At 41.8% G+C, this 22,101-nt stretch overlaps 1 protein-coding gene across 1 annotated transcript; it reads left to right on the top strand.

Annotated features, from left to right (window-relative positions):
- The first annotated feature begins 278 nt into the window (after nucleotides 1-278).
- Nucleotides 279-6,165, top strand: LOC147900349 (Transducin/WD40 repeat-like superfamily protein). The gene is made up of 5 exons (XM_087377014.1): nucleotides 279-1,152; nucleotides 4,313-4,382; nucleotides 4,500-4,740; nucleotides 5,022-5,095; nucleotides 5,238-6,165. Exons 1-5 carry the CDS (start codon nucleotides 488-490, stop codon nucleotides 5,292-5,294), a joined length of 1,107 nt encoding a protein of 368 aa, XP_087233140.1. The 5' UTR covers nucleotides 279-487; the 3' UTR covers nucleotides 5,295-6,165.
- The last annotated feature ends 15,936 nt before the right edge of the window (nucleotides 6,166-22,101 follow it).

Below are 22,101 nucleotides of genomic sequence, written 5' to 3'. Positions count from 1 at the left end.
TGTGATTGTTTTTTGCCTCATTGTGGCTTTCTTGAACCATTGTTGTTTGAATTGAATCATCCGCTCAATGAGTAAAAACAATTTCACATCTTAAAGAGGGGCTCGGAAACCTGAAATTAATTCGTTAAAGCAAATCATTTCTGGGTCGCTAATGGGTTGTAGACGGGTCATGCTACTCGTGTTAGTCTGTAATCGAAGCCGATTTAGGTCAAGGGTTAACGAAGCTGAGTTGCCTATTCAAACTGAGACTCTGTTGGCTCCTTTAAATCTTACAAGGATTTAAGAGGCTCAGGTGCTCCAAACAACAAGATCATGCATCATCAGGAGTGGATCAGTCGCTCTGGAAAGGAAAAGAAGTTTATCGTAGAAATCGTTGCCTCGGCAATGCCTTCAGTTCAGTTCCAGAGACCTGCAGATTGAAGCAGACCGTGGCCTCAGTATATAGAGGTTTAGCGTTTTCTCCCATTGCAGATCTTGAGCAGAAGCCATGGACTTGGATTTGGCTTTGTCAATGGTAAGAGCAACGCCACCAGCTTCGGCATCTGGAGCAACAGAGATATGGCGCATCCCTCAAGATCGCTATGTGGATGCAGTGCGCTGGATGCCCCCTGCCACCGCTTGGCACCAATCCCTTGCCGTTGCTCTCTGGGACTCTGATTCAGGTACCACCAATCTCGAGTTTTCCTCCTTGCTTCTTGATCAGACACCCTCTCTGCAGCTTCAAGCCTCCTGGCCACAGCCCGCTCGCATCTCGGCTCTGGAAACTTCGCCCATTTTGTCCGAGCAGGCTCTCGTTGCGGCTGCTAGCTTTGCCGGTTCCATTTCCTTTCTCATCACCGATCTCCTACATCCCTCACCTTCTACCTCGCCCCTCATCGCCCCTTCTCTGCACAAAGGACCAGTATGTGGAATGGACCTGCAATCCGACACCCACGATTGTATTTCTGTCGGGGAAGATGGGAGAATTAATTTGGTAAAGCTGGCTGAATCGCAGCTTCGGCCCAGGTGCGTTTTTGACAATCATGGGTCGACATCGTTCAGAGCCACTCAATGGGCTTCGCCTGTTGAATTCGTGACCGCCGGCCTTGGCTTTTCTCTGCAGTGGTGGGATCATCGCCGTCCTGGAGGGGCAGCGCAGGTTACCCGCAAATGGTGAGAACAAGTTTAATCTGCAATGATGTGTTTAATGGCAAACTCCGAATGTGTCTAAAGTTTGGATCGCCATCATGTTTTTGATGTGTCAAATACTTACCATTTATTAGAATATACCAATATTTGAAATGAAAATCGCATAAATATGGTCTTTAAAACGTTTATCAAGTACTCTTAGAATAAGCTCTCAGCATCGGAAGTGATCAGCCGAGAGTCCAAGGAAGCCTTGGTGTTCTGGAAGCCAAGTCTCTTCTCAGTGCTCTCGGCCTCTCCTGAACGGAGTGCCACATCTGAAGTAGCAGCAGCTGGCCTATCTGTCCTGTGGAGGCAAGTCTGGCTGCTGCCAGATCTTCACTATGGCTTGCTGTTACCCCCTCTTAACAATGCATCAGGGATCCGGATTCCCTTCTAAGAGAGCCCACGACGGGCTGCTCTAAGTGAAGCACAGTCGAGGAGTGATTTGACATAGTTGCCTCAGCTAGCATACCTGTGGCTCCACGTGTATTGATCTCCGAATCTCCCACGTAGAATCTGCTGAGTCTCTCTAGTCGGCCATTATACCCACGCTGATCGAAGGAATAGCAGAGGCTCCTCAAGTGAAGAAAAGTTTTCCTAGAGCGAAGAGAGAGGAAGAGGGAGAAGGAGTGCAAAGTGAGGAAAGGGGGGGAGAGAGAGAGAGAGAGAGAGAGAGAGAGAGAGAGAGAGAGAGAGAGAGAGAGAGAGAGAGAGGAGGGTGAGGGGAAGAGAGAGATAGAGAGAGTGTAGGAGGAAGGAGAAGGGAGTAGATAGGATTAGAAGTCACATAAAAAAAAGGTGTACAATAAGGGGTGGATGGGGATTTATATGTTCCCACCACATTTCCCACCTAAGATGCTTGTAACGGTCCTCTAAATTAGCCCCTTTTTCCTCCTTCATTACAGCACATCCCTTCCCATAGAGTTTTACCCTCAAAATTGCACAGCATGGCTGTGCAAAAAGTGCAGCAAATAGCAACTACTAATCATCCCGGTAGGAGATGGGGGTGGGGTCTTGGACAATGCTTTCTGGCTGCCATGAAGTATCATCCTCAGGGAGTCCCTGCCACTTGATAAGATACTCTATGTAGACGTTGTTTCGGTGTAACATGCAACGGTAATCTGATCGTGTAATCACAGCAAGACCTTCACCATAGAGAGGGAAATGAGATAAGGGTAGAGAGAGAATGGAGTCAACAACCGATTGGGTCCGTGTACCCATTGAGGGCCCCCTCCCTCAATCAGGGGACACTTTGCTTTATACTTGGAGAACTGAGAAATACAAATAACACTCTTCGAGAGAGCACAGAACCGCGCTTTTGAAGGAGCTAAGCCAGATATAGAAGCTACCAAAAGAATATTAATTTTCGTCCAAAGCTATGGACACAATACAAAAGAGAGAGAGATCTAGAGTCCCACCAATGGTGTGGTCCTTTGATCTTACCACAAGGTACTTCTACTATCTGCCGGATATCTCTAGACTCGAGCCTGCGTGCTCCACCTCGAGCGTCTGTAGACTTTCTGTCCAGAATGTTCTTCTCCACCTTGCTGTCTTGAAACCAGCCTAGGTGGGAAGCACTTACTATCTCAGTCTGTAGTTCTCTTTAGGTCTCCTTCACCTCTTGGGAATAGGCCCAAGGAAGCCCTAACTGCTGCTCCTGTCTGCTGTAGATCTGCTGCTCCAGAAGATGTTGAATGACGGCCTGGAGGCCCTCCTTTTATAGTCCCCAAGGGCTGCTGCAAAAACCAACCAGGCAGGCTGCCTATGGCTGGCCGACCCAAACAGGCCGACCAGGCCCTGCCCTGGTCTGCCTATAAATGCCCCTGTGGGGCTCTCTTTTCTAGGGCCTTTGGTCCACACTCCAAGGCAGGGGCCCAGCCCTCAGACCTGCCCTATATAAGGCATGCTTGGCTGCCTCCAAGCAGCCCAACCAGCCTCTCTCCTGGCTGACTCCTTCTGCTGGTCTGCTCCGTCTGTTGTGCCTCTGCCATGGCTCTTTTGCAGGCCCATAGCCTGCCCTTTGCAGGCGCCTTTTGGCCTGTCATGCTGTGCCTTGTGCCAGCTTTTTTCTGCCTCCTGTGCGCCTCTATCAGGGGTCTGTTCCAGCCGGCATATCCACGCCATGCTGCACCTCTGCCAGGCTGCTGTGTGCTGGCCACATGGCAGCCTGTTTGCTGCCTGTGTGGCAGTCCCTTTGACTGTCCTGTCTTGTGAGGTGCTGCCCATGTGGCAGCTCCCTCTCACCTTTTATCTTGGGCACATGCCCTAGGTCTCCCTCCCTCACGCTCTCCTCATATGGGGGCTTACAGATGGGGAGGTGACCTTTCCAACACTTCTATACTGAGACACATGAGAGCCCAAAGAGCGGGCTGCCCACAGTGACAGAATACACATGGGAGTCAGCTTTTCTGGATTTGTGTGCGTGTGTGTGTGTGAGAGAGAGAGAGAGAGAGAGAGAGAGAGAGAGAGAGAGGGAGAGAGAGAGAGGCCGGCTGGCAGGGCGTGTTTTTTTTTTTTGGGGAGGGGGCATGACAAGGCTGGTGAAGGATCATCCCGACTAGTCTCAAGTGGGGAGCCCTTTCCCTGATCTGGTCAGCCACTTGCTGGCAAAGTTTGCCTGAGCAAAGCTACTTCACTTTGATTATCTAAACATATAAAACAGGTCCTAACCATAGCAATCTGCAGGTGTTTTCTACCCCTGATTTGAGATTCAAATTATTGGCCATGATATTGATATCCAAGAGCTGTTTGAGCAAATTTTGTATGGCATGCGTTTAACAATGTTTGGTCATGGCCAACAGGCATGTTAAATTAGCTATATGGTGACAATTTGGTATAAAATATTAATTATTCTAGCCATGTAATCATTTTGCACCTATAAAATAATGTAAATGGTTTGTTTCCTTTTGCATTTTTCCTGCCTTTGATCTTCGATCTTGATTCTTATTAGAATCTTTGAATAATTCATGAGCTTTCCCTTGAACTCCTAAGTGCTTGTCGATGTTCCTGTTCTCATTGCTCAACCTTAGTTGTGAATGATGCTTCAACTGTCTCCAGATAACAAGGAATATTTTGAGTATTTTAAAGCTTATGATAAAGGTTATAGATAATTGGTTTGATATTCACCAGTCTTTCTTTGCCTTAGGGTCTCTGGTACCGGAGCTGGAAGTATTCATTCTGTTGATGTGCATCCTTCACGGAAACATCTTTGTGTGGTAAGCTGTCTGTGTGCAGTTACAAAGAACAACTTAAATCAGCTGTATGGAGATTCCAAGGGCATATGCTTGTTCTTTTAATATGCCATAGTGTATGGTTCTGGTTTTGATGTGAAGGCAGGAGGGTCTAATGGTACAGTGCTAGCGTGGGACTTGCGATGGCAACAGGAGCCAATACAGCTCTCTGGCTCCTGTTCTGTGAAAGGGCAGTCTTTAGGAAGCGGTATGGCTGATGGTGATGTTTGGGAGGTCAAGTATGATCCTTTTACATTCACAGGGAGCAACGAATCTATGTCAAGCAAGATCCCTTCTGTGATGATGTGCTCTGAAGATGGCATACTGGGAGTCCTGGAAGCAGGTACAAAATTTTGTGCCTTTACTGCACATTGCATGCCATTTTAACCTTAAGACAACATCAAGCTCTCCAGATTTGCTCGGACACCTAGTATGAGGACTAATTTTTGATCATGGGGGTAATTGGACTCACTATTTCAAAAAGATGGCTAGGAAGAGCTTTTGCGTTTGGAACTGCCTGTTGTCCCCCAAGCTCTGGTTTATGCTAGCTTAAGAATCTCCTACAGCTGCAGTCAAGCTTAATATTTGATCAAAAGTTAATTTAAGCCGTGCTATGTGAAGCAGGTGAAGCACCATGGGAATTTCTGGCTGAGCCATGTGCCATTAACACTTTCGATATGAATCGGGAGAATGGCAGTGTAAGTATTCTATATATCATCAATATGCAAAATCTAAGCATCTTTGGTACATCTTTCGGAGTTGTGAAAGTCTTTTAAAATCCTAGGAATTTCAGTCTTCTCTAGCTTTGTTTGACTATGGTCACTGTTTATGATTGTGCAGGATGTAATTTGTGGCCTGGAGTTTGAAAGCTTGCTGTACTTGAAAAGGTCTCTCTGAAATTTGGCTAAACTGCACTGTCACTGTAAAGTGTCTTAGACGTGGGTTATCATGGATCACATAGTTTGGCCCTTTCTTTGTGGGTTTGAAGTCTGGCTTGCAGTTGCTTTTTTTAAGCACAGGTTTATAATTTTTTGCAATACTAGATTGTCTGCTTGCAAGGCTTCAATCTAGGCCTGAGGATGTCATTGATCCATACCTTTCTGAGCCTCTTGCTGTAATCCAGAAAATCTCCATTACCTTTAAGAAAATATACGAAGTCATGTATCGTTTAATATTGGTTCTCTTTGTTAGCAAGTCTCCAGGATGAAGCTCACCATCCTACCCCCTAGAGAGAACTGCCTATAGAAACTTGAGAAAGCCAATACAAAAGGATCAGCTATCTGTGAGGAACTGACAAAAAGAAAGCACTGGCTGTTATGTGGGTCCTAGCTCATTGCCTAAACTATCTTGGAAGTAGGTGCCAACCTCCAAATTGGAGGGATACACAACCAATGCAATTGATGAAAATGTTCAAGGTTTTTGTCATGCCTCGCATATTTGCTCTTGCCTTTCTGTGGTCTGTCTAGAACCCTTTGTACCCAAGAGGGCACTCCCCTCCCACAACAACAATTGCGACTGAGTACTCTTTATATGGTCTGGGGTCGATGGCCCGTCTTTGTACTAGTCGACCGACCACTTTGATCCTTTGGAGTCTAAGGTTTCATCCTCCCTTGGATCTCTGTCCTTGGGTTTCCAATCGAAGCGAACCTTTGACGTTAAATTGTACAAGATTGGGTAAGGCAGATCCATCAAAACAACAATTTGTGCAAGGTCACAACAATCTGTGTCTTATGTCGTCAGTCAAAAAGTAGTTTGTGAGAGGCAATTCTGTATTTTGGAAGGGCTCGACAAGTATTTGCATGTAGATATTGTGGCAACAATATATTAGGATTTTCTTGTTGAGCTGCAATGGAGATATGATCTTAGAGTTGTTTCCCTCTTTGCTGCTTTGTCATGTCCCCTTTTTTTCTGAAAAGTACTTTTGATTTTCACAATAAATCTGAATTTGTACAATTGGATATATTCTAGTCTTACAAAGGTTTATAACATAGATCAATGTCGTAATCCACAAACTATTGGTTGTATAGTCTTGGAGAATTAATAAAACCATAAAAAAGGGGAGTAGGTTGGTGTTTGAGATCATGCTATGTCCCTCCCATCATGCCTCTAAGATGGCCACATCATTCTTCACTGTCTGGTTGCCTTTTAAATGTGCTTATGTTTAATTCATGGGCATAGTTTTGAAGGCACACAAAGCACCTCAACCAAGGTAGCTTGGCAAATCGAGATTATTTGCCAAGCAAAGGGAGTTGTTGAGCCAATGATGTAAGCAAAGCTTTCTTGGGCAAGCTCAATGTATGGGATCTTAGCCTAAGCTTCGAGCTTTAAAGTGTCTTGCTTCAACATGGCTTCTAGTGAATACTCCTCACATTAGGAGAAGGCAATAGTCAAACCAAAGGATCTTAACAAAGGTCCCTCTTATAAGGGGTTGCCATTAGTGAGGAGCTTGATGAGACAATGTTTCTTAGGGAGCCTCATTCAACCAACCCTCAATGTAGAGAGAAGACGGTGTCAATCAAGAAGAGAAGATAGTATGACAACCCTTGATTGACTATGAATTTAGGAGCATCACATGTTAGGGTAACATACACAAAAATGCTAAGTGAGGAGCTTGGCCTCTTTGTCCTTCTGCTATTGCTTGGAGAAAATCCACTATGCTATTCAATTGGCTTTCTAGGAGATGTTTGATTCAAGACTTGTCCCTCAAATTTTCACACAAGGGTGATATGCCTAGAGACCAAGCATATTTGTCGACAATGGCATCACACTCTTAGATACCACCTACGAGATCTTAGCCAGGCTTCTTCCTCCTTGACATCATCCACAACACTCAATTCAAGAGAGGAGCATCCTAGATAATGTTCATTTTTTAAAAGGCCTTGAATTGTGCACTAGGATGCTCAACCTCTTGCAGTCCTTCTCTTTGGAGTTCAAAAACTCTTATGACAAGGTGGATTAGCCAATACAAGGCTTTCTCACTCACTCAAATGCACAACCACAAGGCTCGCCTACTAACCCCCTCATTTTAGTGCGACTAAGATGTTGGGATACTTCCTTCACTTGCAAGCAACTAACATATTAAGGGGGTGCCTCTCGATCTAAGAAGAGTTGTCATATGTTGTTTGTGAATGATACGGCCTTAAACATGAAGGGACCAACCAACAACCTTGAGATGATTAGACATAGCCTTGAGATGATTAGATATTCATTACAAAATTGAGCAAAAAGCAAGATCAATTGGAAAAGATAGTTTGGCTTTCTTAAAGATAGGCTTCAATTGTATTCCCAAGGATGAATACTGAGGTACTTGGGATATCACATGAGGTTGGGCATCTCAATTGAGCAATAGATTGTCTCTCTACCAGACGGATCTACCAAGTTTGCTTTCACAATGTGTGTCTTTCATGTTATCGTCTAGGAACATGACAATCTTGCTACACAACTTAAAGGATGTGGGATTCAGGATTACACAACTCAAAGGATGTGGGATTCAGGATGAATAGATGGTCATGCAACTTAGCATCCCTAAATTTGATAGCAGTCTGCAGATGCTCATCACTCATCCTCTCTTGTGATACACAATAGGCATTTAGATGTTTGATCCTAGCAATATATTCCCAAAGGGTTTTGTGCACTTTTTGCTTAACAATGTACATCTGGTTGATCGGGCTCCACTATGGGCTTGTGAAAGTGAATCTTTGGAGTCTCCCAATTGATCTTTTCTTCAAGTCCTAACATTTGAGAAGAGGTCAAATAATTTCTTCCTATCAAGAGAGTCTAGGTGGGTCGAGGGAGCCTCAAGTGTTTGTTCTAGGCTACACTCTCGCTTGTTGCCTCTCACATTAGGCTCCTCACTTAGCATTCTTTGTAGTCTTATTGTGTCATCATCCCTTCATGCCAATTAATGCAAGATACCTTGCAACAAAGGTCACTTCACTTTAAATTGAGAAATTGCACCATTCAACCACACCCTATCTTGTTTATTAATAAATCTTGTAGCACCAACTATGATGTAGCTTAAAATAGTGTTGAACAAATAGTGTGTTATAAACGTTATCATTAGATATGTAGAGATGGATGTTTTCTTGGACCTCACCCCTTGTTACAAAAATAGTAACCTAGTTTGAATGCTATTGCATGGATTGTATCTCATTTGGTAACTGGCACTATGTATCACTACATACTACATATGTACACACATGTAGCAATTGGTATCACTTACTAGTGCTATGAACCACTTAAAAGCATTGGTAAGCAAAACAAAAACAACGTGAATGGATGGAGTTTAGAGTACAATAATAATGCTACTATACTAGCATGCATGGTTTTTTTTGGAAAAGATGTTGCAACAAAACATATGTGACAAGCTCATGACAAGTTGAGAGTATCAATTTATAGTCCCTAGAGAAGCCATGGGACATTGAACAAAGCCTTTGTGATGATCCTACATATGCAGGACATCGTGATACACTTAGTGATGCTCCTTGTATTGCAAACAATTTGCTAAAATGAAAGGGTGGACAATGTTGAGGCTATACACTTCTATATCATAAACTGCAATACTAAAAAGGAGATTGTGAATTACACTCTAAAGGATGGATGGTGAGACATCATTGCACCAAGTCATTTGATGAAGGGTTTGGCCTATGGAAGGATGATGATCGCTCTTATTAGCTTCGAGGTTCTTACATACTCTCACCTTGTTAGAGCTATAACGTTTCCAATGGAAGCTAGAGATGGTGATACCAAGCTCTTTTCCTTTCAAATGAAGTACATGAATCCATATGTAACAACATGCCATTTGAAACGTAAACATGAGTTAGCATACAGGGATAGGAAGATCCTTAGTGTGAGGAAAACATTGGAAGTGATGTGTTGTACGGTTGGTTTTCTAGCAATACATTTATTATTTCCCACAAAAAATGTAGCTAGAAGATGGTAGCACTTGTTTTATTTGCTTGTGTGTGACATTTGCTAGTAGCCCACCTAGTAGACCCTTAAAGTTGCCAAAATATAGTTATGATAAAATTGAACCAAGGAAATAGGGTGAAACTCTTAACTCCTATATTTTCATGTATCTATCCAAACTCAATTTGGAGCAAAGAAAGGGCCCTAATAGCCCATCTGATATATCAATGGAGCTAGTCTATTGAGAGCTAGCTAGTTTTATTACTTACCTGCAAATGTTAGTAGCTAGTTACTAGTTAGCGCTATTAGTTAGCACTAACTATTAGTTAGTCTTAGTAGTAGCAGTACTCAGTTAGTGCTAGTAGCATCACTGATCAATTAGTGCTAGTAGTAGCACTAATCAGTTAGTGCTAACTAGTTAGTGCAAGTGCTAGTAGTAGTTGTTAGTTTAGCATTGTTAGTTAGTGCTACTAGTTAGTGCTAGTGCTAGGAGATAGTGCTACTAATTAGCACTAGTGTTACTTGTTAGTGCTAGTGCTACTAGGTAGTAGTTAGTGCTAAAGATAAAGTTAGTACTAGTACTCATTTGATGCCATCTTGCAAATGAGTCTTTAGAATGTGCAATGAACATAAAGAGTAGGTTCCAAATTTATACTCACCCCAAGTTATATCAAATGCACATAAGAGTAGGCAAACCTTGTCATTATACTAACCCTACATCGTGATTAAAAAGACAAAATGTTGTCAGTACAAAATTGTATCACCTAGTATGAAAATTTGGGGCAAGGTCTTTAAATTCATCATCAAGATAGGAAAAAAGAAACACCCATAGAAGATGCTTACTATCTTGAATCGATTTATACGTGTCTGATAACTATAAACCCCAAAAAAATGAACCTTGATATTGAAGAACTTCCGTACAAGATTGAACCATGAGATTAAAGAACTTACATACAAGATTTCTCAACACGATAAGGTCGTCAACGGTAGCTCATAACTATAAACCCCAAAAAAATGAACCATGAGATTCAAGAACTTACATACAAGATTCAACAAGACAAGGTTGTCAATGGTAGCTCATAACTAGCAATTGTCTGAAAAGTGTCAAATGTCTTTGCAACTTCTCTCTCTCTCTCTCTCTCTGTGTCTGTCTGTCTGTCTCTCTCTCTCTCTCTCTCTCTCTCTCTCTCTCTCTCGATTTGTGGCGGTGACTTGAGACGCTACATGTGATCATGGGATCAAGCTTGATTTCAAGTAAGGCATGTATCCCCCATTAGCTTGTGCAGGCAGAGGTTGCCATGACACCATTCTAGATTGGTTATATTTTCTAGACTATGACATATCTTCATAGGGTGTGGGCCTTACTTAGGTGGAATATACAAAGGTTGGCATTAGAGTCATCCCATACGACTAGCTGAGAGCAAGCATAGCCTACTAAGACACACATATCCAGAGGGTTTGTTAGTTATGTATTCAGAGGCCATCTCCCCTCTTCTAGAATAGCTTGGATGTCCCTAATCGCTTGATCTCATGTGATGAGATCAATCGTATCATACTGATGGATCTACTCCAACTCTATGCATCACAGAATGGGGGGGGGGACTAGGAGTTCCCCATGAAGATCCAGTTCTACCATGACCACTTCTTGAGAGTGAGAGGATGGAGTGATTATCAGATGCTAGTACCTAGAGACAAATGAGTCTTACAAAATTCTAAGGAATTTCATCGGATAGATGCGAGTCTCATCCCTTCAATTGAGGATCGAGCCAGAGAGAATAAATTATGCACATTGGCAAAAGTAGAGACAGAGGAGCATTCCCTATGTATTTGCTGAGTTTACTATGAGATACGAGGGTGGTACCACTATCTCTATCAGGAGGGATATATGGTTTTGGGAGTCTCTCCTAGCTGAGTCACTTTCATGACCAAGAATGCATCAGTCTCTTGGTAATGATGCATCAGTCTCTTGGTGACTCAGCATCGGTAATGATGCAACAGAGTCCCAATTCCTTACTCTTCCTATACCCCTTCACTTCTCCCTCTTTTCATCATCTCACACAAGCAAATTCCCCCTTGCGTAGTTTGTCTTTTTACCTTCCCCTCCCCTATTAGAATGTATCACTCTCCCCCACTTTGTTTTTTAATTGTTAGTTCCCAAGATTTTGTTTAAAACCTCTCCTATGTTTTTCTCCCACCTACCCCCTCTATTTGTTCCTCCTTTTTCGCTCTACCCAAGACCCTTTTCCCCCCCTTCCCCCCCTTAAATTTCCCCGCCCTTCCCCCCCCCCCCCTTTTCCCCCCCTTCCCCCCCCCTTTTCCCCCACTTGTCTTTCTTCCTTAAATTTCCCCCCCCTTCGCCCGCCCCCCCCCCCCCCCCCCCCCCCCCTTCTTTTCCCCCCACTTGTCTATAAGTCCCTTACAATAGATTACCCTCCTAAATTTAACCCTTTTTCACACTACAATTTTTCACATCGAGCATGTGAAGTATATGGCAAAGCTTCTATTTTATTGTGACCCTGATAACAAGGGAGGGGTGTCTATGACACTTGTCTACCCAACCTAAGCTGGCTCTTATCATGTTTTCTTGTTGGATGGTGACAGGTAGGCAGATTCCCCTCTTTAATAAAAATGATGTTGCCAATGACTTATCAAGGCTCAACTGCTCATATTTCCTTTTTTCATTAAAAAAAGTTTAGTGATGCTACTTCATTCTTAGTGGATCTTAAAGTTTATCAATAAAAAATATCTCATTCCTACTCTAAATTTTCTCCTCTTGACTATGGATTGGGGTGTTGTAATGTCTTCTACAGACACACGCTTTCCCTTACAACTTTGGACGGTTGCACATAGGACTTTTAAGTCATCAATGCCTTTCTTTGGCTTTTGACTCCTTGATCTAGCTTGGTTCTCCTTTTCTCCCCTCTTTTCAGAAACATTCTTGGGATATCTCGCTCCAATCAAGGACCCTCAACAACCCACTTCCTACTCCCTCTCTCACTTCTCAAGCGGTACTCTCATGTTTCCAGGTTTTATAGTTCTTTTCTTTTATTAGGAGTCTATGATCTCAATTGCAAGAAACTCCCCCTTACTCATCAAAACCCTATACTTCAATGATTGGGTTAAACTTTTGAAATTCTCCCGCACTGAAACGGACGACACTCTTGCAAGACTTCAAAGAGTTGCTTATAATCTTTCTGCAATTGACCTCAATGATACTACTGCTCTTAATGAGTATTACTCCATTATCCCCGACCTTACCAATTACATACTCATCCTCAACGGTGCCCTTCCCCTCCATATCCCTACTGGCCTTGCCCCTCCCAAGAACACTTTTCACTCCTTCATCAACCTTGACCTCCTCTCCCCTGAGGACAAAGCCTCCTTTGAGACCCTCTCCCAGTCTCACTCCTAGCCTCCTCAACCCCTCAATGGCAAGGAAGTTAAGGACTTTGCTTCATATGTACTACTTCTCCCTTCCAGACACATCGAAATGAAGGCTCCTTTGCTTGATCATAAAATCTGGTGCCTTGATAATCTCAGCTTCCCTGCCCCCTTCTCTCCATTCAGTCTCTCACCTTGATTTGTAACCTCTCTTCCAAAGAGGTGGAGCAATGCAAAAATGATGCCGACCATGGTCATCAGCATTTGAATTCCAATTACTTCCTCAACATTCCCTTCTTTCTAAAAACTGTTGATCATTCTAAGTGTGGTCTCACTAAGGAAATATTTTTTCACTCCAAAGGCTCCAACCGACATGACTTTGGATTTTCAAACAAAGATGATAACTACTATGTCAAGAACTGTTGGAACGTTTTTTGTCCTTACATTAAATGTACCTGCCTTATAAAGAAGACCAATCTCTCCTGCAAATCCTCCATTCTCTGGCTTGACCATGTCTTATGGTATATGCTAAATCACCTAGATATCTTCTTCCCTCTCGGCTCCCTTCAAGCTAAGTTATTTGCCTTCCTTAATTGGATTTCTCAGTTACCAAAGGAAGTCATTTTCTCCCTTATTAGCCTTTATCATTTCGGAGTGATACTTATTGAAGCAACCAAGTCTCTCGCACCCTCCGTTGACTTTACCTTCCCTTATTCCTTTCAAAACCTTCTCGGACCCTCTCTTACTCTTAGCATTCTTCCCTCCTCTTCTAAAACCAACCCCCCTCTAAAACGTAGACACAACTCCCTCCCAAGTATACCCCTAAACTTTAGAAGACATCCCCTCTAGCTCTTGATGTTAATCTTTCACAAGCCTCCCTTGTTAAAAATTCTCTGCCGAGCTCCTCCTCTACTTCAGTTCCCAAAGTAAAAGCACTTGATGATGATGATCTACACTACTCCATCGATTGGGATAAACATTGATCTACTCCGGCTCTTTGATTTTGCAAATTGCCCCTTCTAGTTCACTCGAGGTATGCACTACTACTCTTCTCAATAATGGTTTACTTTATTTACACTTGTCTTCTAATCAAAAGAACCTGAAATACTTTCATGTTCTTTATGCTAACAAAATTTTAACTAAAATCCCCCCCAAATCCCTTTATAGAAATACTCTTCTTTCACATTACAATTTCCTTTTAGACACTGTTCAAACTTTTGACTCTTTCTCCTTTAGTTGGAAATATACACCTCCTCTTAGATCCCTTCTCTACAAACCTAAACTTACATTCTTAGCTAAAAACTTCACCTCTTCCTGTCTTTGCATGTCTCTCAAGAGATTTAAACCCTTCCTTAAAATCTTTGATAACAAACTCCACGTTTATACCTCTGACCCCAACTTCTTTCATCATCCCTTCTGCCGCTCTCACATTCAATATGGCCTCAATCACATTCCTATCACACCCTAAGATCCACTTCTCTCTCTTCAGGCACTTATCTAAACCTCGCTAATGTTACCTCTATGTAGCTAGTTGATCTAAGTTGTGCACTCCTTTCACTTTCTATAGGTCATTTCTTAGGTTAGAGAGCATCTTCTCTTGGGCATGCATCTCCCGAGTGTTGGTAGGTTGTCACTCTACAAATTTAGGGTGCAAGCTAAATCTTGTGAAGACTCGAGATTGGTATTCACCTAGAATTGCTTGATGTTGCTGCCTCAAATACTCCCACCAATTGTAAGAACACAGCTTGGGTTCTTTGCTCCTATGGCAATGATCAAATGCGTGCATCTACACCACCTCAGGATTGCTTTGCTACTCTACAAGGAGTCTTCTTACTTTTCATAGTTTATCCCTTCGCAAACGTTGCAAACGTGTCTTCTGTTGTCACCTTGATATCGTGCCATTTCTTTCCTCACCTACAAGTTGTTCCTTGTTCCTTAGACCACTCTTTTTAGCTTTCCTATCTGGCAGCCTCTGTCTGCTTCTCTTGCAATCCATGATGAGCTACATCTTGCCATTAGTGCCATGGTAATAATCTATGAACCACCGAAATCGACCCACTAGAATAGATACTAGAGCTAGCTTGTGAGGTGAGCAAAGAAAAGATAACTTACCCAACTAAAGAAGATAATGACAAACAAAAAGTACGAGGTCACGTTGACATGACTCTGCAGGGTCCAGGTTAAAGGTGATAAAAGGAGGATGTCCTTTAATATTCAAAGTTTTGCAGAGCAAGAGCTGTATAAATTCAAAATTGCATGGGGTAGCAAACTTTTCAGCATCGTGATCTCCCCCCTATGATGATACACATCAAGGATATACCACTTGCCCTCAAGCAAGTGCAATGTGGACCAAAATGCTTCAAAGCATGAATAGGTAGGCCAAAAGGCATGCTATCGGGTTTGATGTTGTATCTTATGAAATGCAATGACCTTTGACATGCTTATGAGCCATATAGAAAGGAATTGCATGGAAAAATAAACAATACAAAATTGTAAATAGTGTTGGATTTACTAGAAGATCTTGCACATGCACAAATTACACATTTTCAAACTTGTCCATTCTAGGGTAAATCTAGCTACCAATATCACCAACTATCAATGTTTTAAGACCACCATGCATTAATCCCCCACTAGTTTGGATTCCATTTTTTCAATTGGTTTTGGTTTTTAAGAAATCCAGAAGAAGTTATAGAGCGTGCCCTCGAATGGGTGCGCATACTTTTGCCACAACATTGGACACCCCTTAAACCACATCTGATGTTCTCAATAAGGTGTGTCCTTTGGTTGAGGAGAAGCTCACATAGTGTACTTTTGAATGATTACTTGGTTACATGTATGTGCTGAATAAAATTTTAATGTTTTTGAATAAATTATTATATCATATACTCTTTAGGATGCATGCTTCACATGCAACATAGCACTTCTAATGCTTTAATAGTGCTATTCCAAATATTAATTCCGTATTTTGTTCGTCTCTTGTTAAAGTTTGGAATGTGTACTACAACTTGAAGACCAAGTTTGCGAAATTGCATTAAGCAACACATAAGTTATGGGTTAGGCTACCTTTCTTGTTCTGCATCAGCTGGATGATCTGTTGTCCTATTGTGGCTTGGCACATTTGAATCTCTATCATCTTTTGCATGAATGGGACTCTCATTGATTCTTGGAAACAGTTTGGCAGCTTGAATTCGGACAACTATGTTTTTGGAATCGAATCTGCTTTTGCTTTCCCCTTCTTGTGTATCTCATCTTCCTTTGATTCTTTTGCTACATTGATCTATAGAATTTGCTCTAAGGCTTTGTTTCTAACCTCTTCTTATTTAGCCCAATCATTTGGCTTAATTACATTCTTGGGAGATTCCCCCAAACTTGGGAGTGGTTGTTTTCCCTTTGACCTTGTCAGTGCCATTGCATCCACATACTTTAAAGCTTCAGTTGTCTTATCCTTCTTCTTGCATGTTGTGACCTCACATTCCACTTCAAGGAATGATTTGCTTTTGTTTGGTTGTATGGACTGTTGTGACATTCTGAATAGTCTCTTGATGCACAGTATCCTTAGACTCTTCAATGCTCATTAGGAATACCATATTAACTCATGTTGATGGTTGTGTTGGGGGATTTGGGTTTTGTCTGCCATTGTACTACACAATTGGAATGCCTCTTTCCTCCCTATGCTTACACCATAGTTCACATTGTGGATCTTGTCTATGACCATTGAAACTTTGTTGCATTTTTCCTGCCACTCCAATTTGATTGACTACTGTAGGTGGTGGGACTACATTGTTTGCTACTTGAATGTGATGGGGTACCCTCCCTCTGAAATTTGGGTTGTACCAGCACTTCTCTTTGTCATGATTGTCTTTGCCACAGTACTCACAAGAAATCTTGTTCCTATTTGGTGTGACAACCTCAGATTTTGCATTTGCTCTTTTATCATTTGTTCCAATATAGAATCCCCTCTTGAGCTCTTGTCCTCTTTCTTTTTGTTCTTTGGCCTTTGAATTCTTGTCTTTTCTCTTCTTTTTGCTTTTGATAGATTCTTCATCATTGGAATCTTCATCAAAGCTATCAGTCTCTGAGTCTTCTCTCTGAGTCTTCATCGTCCTCATCCACTGCATCAGAATCAGAATCAGAATCTATGTCTGAATTTATGTCAGAGTCATGGGATTTTTTCTTCTTTCCTCTCTTTGATTTTTTGTTAGATCCAAAACTTCTCTCAGCTCGTTAGGCTACTTCCACCAAGTTGTTGAAGTCATTTGCTCCTACCAATAGGTCTCTTGCTACTGCTACTGTAATCTTCAATTGTTTGTTCAGTCCTTTGCAAATGTAGTCACCAAGTTGCACTGGAGAAGGCCTTTATGGGGCAGCTAGCCTCTAGTTCAGCCTCTCGTTCAAATTCTTGAACTTCTGTGCATAGTCTCAACCAATATGTCTTTTTACTTTATATTCCAAAGCTTCTTAAGCACTGCTTTTGGAGTCTTTTCTTTTCTGAATCTACTCAAGAATGAGTTTTTCAAGGCATCATAATCTGCAAAATTAGCAAGGCCATATAGCATAAACCAACTCAATGCCTTACCCTCAAAGGTAGCTACAAATTTTTATTTCTTTAATGCATCAAGTAGTGCCCCAAATCCGCTAGTAGTCCAATGGGTCTCGAACTGCCCGACATGGTTGTGTGGGTCTAGTCCTCTGTTCCCATCAAATTTTGATGCTTTGACTAATGGGTTCTACATTCTAATAGGTGGTGGAATAGGTGCTCTCCTTTTTTGTTAGGGTGGCAAGGGATTGTAGTTCAGTTGTCTTTCAATGGTAATGTATAAGCCTGTAGCTAAATGTATGCCAACTGTAGTTTGTAGGAAAGTTTCAGCCGGTGTTGAAGCACTCAACGCTTCAAGCTCATTTGTTGCTTCTTGGATTTCAGAGTTGTGAACTGAATTTGTTGATGAGCTTTCTCCACTAGGTATGTAGTTAGGATCCTCAAAGATTCTATCACCATCTAGATTTGGGTGACTTTCAGCTTCAGCTCTTGCTTTATTTCTTGTGAAGTATAGTGAGCGGACTCACTTTGGTGATAATGGGTTCTCAGTTTCTTCCGACATTTGTTAAGAGTGCCTCCATGAAACAGATTGTTTGTGTTGGAATGTTCTTGACTTGAGTCTACAACATAGATGCCGATGCTAGTTGCATAGCATAGTCAACTTGCAGAAGTAGAAGATTTGCAAGTGTTGGTATCCTTTGAAACAAAGGAGAAACAGATTGGGCGCATAGTGTCAAAGATGTTCAATCAGAAGGACCAATATGGCTCTAACAGTTGGGCATAATTTTCAAGCATGAGTGCATGAAATTTCTATATTTGGGATATCGATTGGCTATGTAATTATGGAGAGGAAGGGCTACAAGTATTCTATTGATAGTGAAACCAGAAAAATTCATGTAGCTTCGTCTTTGTGGGCTAATTCCTCTTGAATGATTGTAGGTCATTGGTCATGCTTGCAATAACAAATAATAGCAAAAATTATATAGAAACTAGTAGGCAAGATGAGGGCAAAAGAGAGAGAGAAGTTCGCCTCATTGGAGCTGATTGGATAGATGAGGGCACGGGATGTGAGGATATAGAAGTAGCCATTGTTGCAAACAAAATTCATGGGAGGGAGGAAGCAGGAGGATGGGAGAGAGCAACAAGGGGTCACAGAGAAGGTGGAAGAAGAAGACATCCTGTCATCGTCTCAAGCAAGAAAAGCTTCAACATGCCAAGAAACAAGGGATTCAAACGTGAATATTTAGAGGTGGTAGCATTTGGGGAACTATTTTTGGTCACTTAAACTTTATGCAGGAGAAGTGTTGTGTTCCCACCTTCAACTAATGTACAAGTAAGATGGGTTAGGCATGGAGTGGCCAAGATGATCTCTAGATTTGTAGAAGAATGATCAATACAGGCAAGAACAAGTGTTGAGTAGGAGTGATTCAGAAGAAAGAAATTGTGGAGCATGTTTGCGAGAATACATCAAACACTTCCAACATTTACATCCACCATGAAAGACCATAACTTTTGATATACTTCTGTCGTAACTTGGATTTGATTAATGATCGAAAGCCCCCTAGCTCCAATATCCATGCACATTCTCTAAGGAGGATGACTATACTCACCTGCTTCTCAGTCTGCCTCCTTTGAATCCGGTCACAAATTGCTAGCCCTAGCTTCACATGCCCAAGTATTTCTTGCCCGTCCTTTTCTTCATTCTTGCACAATATAGCTCAATGACCTCCCAAGGAGATACACACAAAATCTCTACATAACAACTTTCTTTGCCTTAGATTTGCAATCCCTTCCTACAATATGTACCATTTCCCTTCCTACAATATGTACTATTTCTTTCCTTAGACTACTTGAACCGAATCTAAAGGTTCATCTTGAGAGACCTCTACATTTTACTAAGGAGGTTCTAATGGGATGAGGTAACACAAAGTTGAAGTATTTGTAGGGTAGAAAGGGATCTACATCAAAATTAGATACAAAGAAAACTAAGAAGCACCACGAGAAAGAGCCCACTAGGGACAAGCTTTGTGGTTGTTTACCTACTATAAGAACCTGTGTCACTTCCTATATTTGCACGGATCTTGGTTACATATCAAATACAAAATGATGTTTGTGTGCATTGCGGTTTGCTACACCAACCAAATCTGGCTAGTAATGGTTGTTCACAAAGCATTCAAACAATACCTATGCATATAGCCATAGAGAAGATTGGTCTTATCCTGCTTTAACCCACCCAAAACACCAGAGATGCAAGTAAACAAAGAAGCATGATACATCACCCTCATACATCACATCGAGAGCATTTGAGGATGGTTTGCTACCTCCCCTATTTCTGTTGCTGACATTTTCTATGCTAGTTTAGACTTTTGAGTCATCGACATGTTTTCCTTCCCTATATACGTTTTTGTTGCACTTAGCTTTTTCCAAGGTTTTTAGTTATGTGAAATGCTTGAAAGTTTAAGGTTTTGTGGTGTATTTTTGCATTCATTCAACCTTTGCTGTTCGAAATGTTATACAATTTTTTTGGGAGGGATAGTGTGTTTCAAGTTGGGGGAATGGATTGTGTGATTCAAAGGGGTTTGTGTCAAGTTATAGCTAGCAGTAGAGTCAGACAACATTCCTTGCAATTTGTAGATCTTCTACTCTTTAATCAATCAAATACTAATGAGTTAGCAATGATGATTGTTATATATTGATTAAAATTTTCTTATCTATGTATCTATCTTCATTTGTGAGGTGTTACATGGCACTTAAAGCTTAGTGCATCATGGCATTTCCACTTTATAGTGTGGGGCACTACAATAGTTTCACTCATTTTTGATGTTTTTTTCGATGAAAAATACACGTATTCTTTTTTTCCAAACTCTGATATACGTAAAAAATGACATCTATATTAGCATCGATAAGGAAGCATCGAAAATAACGTCACATGGGGGTGCAAATTAGCAAGTGCTAGGGATGACAAAATGTTCTACAAAAATGCCCCATACGTGGTGTTTCCATGTGTGAAACCATGGTTCAAATGGGGTCCAATTTGGGTCCCAAATCGAAGAGTTACGAGGGGTTAAAGTATGGGCAAAATGGGGCCCTTTTTTTGGTGGGGGGGGGGGGGGGGCTTTTGGCAAAAGTTTGGTGTGAATGGGCTTTAGACTTTGAGGGAATTGGACTAGGGTAGTCCCAGTTAGTCTAACTAGCCTATTTTCCTAACTGTCCAATTACTGTGACTAACAGTTAGTGTAACCTAACTTAACTGTGGTTAACACTAGGGTGAGACTAACTTGGGTTAATACTAACTCAACTATAGTTAACTAACCTAACCTATCTTGTTAGTATAACCTTACCAAATCCTAACCTAGCCTTGTTTAACACTAACCTAAGGTGAAACTAACCTAGGCTATGACTAACCTAACCTAACTAAGGTTAAAAATAACCTATGGTTAGTTGAGGGTGGGTTAGGCTCTTTTTTTTTTTCTTTTTTTCTTTTGGCTAAAGGGATGTGGAGCAGCTGCTGTTGCCGGTCGGGTTTGCCATGGCCGTCGGGTGGGAGAGGGGGTGAGGCTAAGGGGTGTTGTGAAGATAGTGGGAGAGAGGGAAGGAGTCTCACTTGCGGCTTTCTCACATACACAATGGGAGAATACACACACAGGTGGAGGCTGAAAATAGTTTTCCTCTTCTTAGTTGTGAAAGCCAAAAGAACTCTCTTACAAAGAAATAGAAGAACCCTATATGTGGGTCTCAAACCAAACTCAACTAAGGTGGCATACTAACTAAGCCACAAACTAGAGTAGATAAGGATAGTTGTCATCCAGCTATTATTCGTGGGTGGTGTACCAACCACATCTCCAGCTAACAAGTCAGTGACATAAATGCACAACGGTCACCCTGGCATATCGCGAGTGGGAGCTCGATATCTCAACACTCCCCCTCGAGCTCAATCCGAATCCTTGCACACCAAGCAAGTCTCTGAACTTGCACAGCTTCTCTGCGCCCAATGCCGTCGTGAATATGTCAACTACCTGATCCTTTGTGCTGACATAAACTAGATCAATAAGACCTAGTAAAACCTTCTCCCGCACATAGTGATAATGCACCTCAATGTGCTTTGTTCTCGTATGATAGACTGGGTTATTTGCCAAGTGTATACTGCTCATGTTGTCACAATAAATGACAACTGGCCCATCTGTAGACTGATGCATATCATAAAGTAGCTTATGCAACCAAGCTACCTCACATGCAGCCATTGCTGCACCCCTGTACTCAGCCTCTGTGCTTGACAAGGCAACTGTAGGCTAATTCATGCTGCTCCAGGTGACTGCAGCACTCCCAAAAGAGAACACATATCCATTGGTAGATCGTCTATCAGAAATACTACCAGCCCAGTCAGCATCAGTGTATCCATGCAATTGTATCTGAACCCCAGCCTCATAAAATAGTCCATACTACAATGTGGACTTCACATACCTGAGTATGCGTCTAGCCACATCTAAATGCAGTTTCCTTGGAGCTTGCATAAACTGACTTACCAATCCAATAGCATAGCTTAAATCTAGCCTGGTAATAGTCATATAAATCAGACTTCCTACTATGCGTCTGTACATAGTAGGGTCTTCCAGAAGCTCACCTACATCTATGCTTAGCTTCGCATTCTGCTCCAAAGGAACTGAAATAGGCTTACAGCTTGTCATCCCATATTTCGATAGCATGTCCAATCCATACTGCCTTTGCAAGAGCTGTATCCCACTTGGTGATCTAATCACCTCAATGCCCAAGAAATAACGCAGCTCTCCCAAATCCTTCATCTCAAACTTTTGCTTCAATAGCATTTTCACATGAAGGATATCTTCATCACTATCACCTGTGATGATCAAATCATCAACA

The sequence above is a fragment of the Dipteris shenzhenensis genome, chromosome 7 (genome assembly GCF_047967505.1).
Source record: "Dipteris shenzhenensis isolate YYH24624 ecotype China chromosome 7, Dip_SZ_1.0, whole genome shotgun sequence".
NCBI classification, from domain to species: domain Eukaryota; kingdom Viridiplantae; phylum Streptophyta; class Polypodiopsida; order Gleicheniales; family Dipteridaceae; genus Dipteris; species Dipteris shenzhenensis.
This window is presented reverse-complemented; position numbering and strand designations above follow the sequence as displayed.

Excerpts from the sequence above, each read along its gene's own strand:
- LOC147900349 (XM_087377014.1), top strand. The coding sequence starts at position 488 with ATGGACTTGGATTTGGCTTTGTCAATGGTAAGAGCAACGCCACCAGCT. Across the intron at positions 4,383-4,499 it reads CACGGAAACATCTTTGTGTG|GCAGGAGGGTCTAATGGTAC; the intron begins GTAAGCTGTCTG and ends TTTGATGTGAAG. Across the intron at positions 5,096-5,237 it reads TGAATCGGGAGAATGGCAGT|GATGTAATTTGTGGCCTGGA; the intron begins GTAAGTATTCTA and ends ATGATTGTGCAG.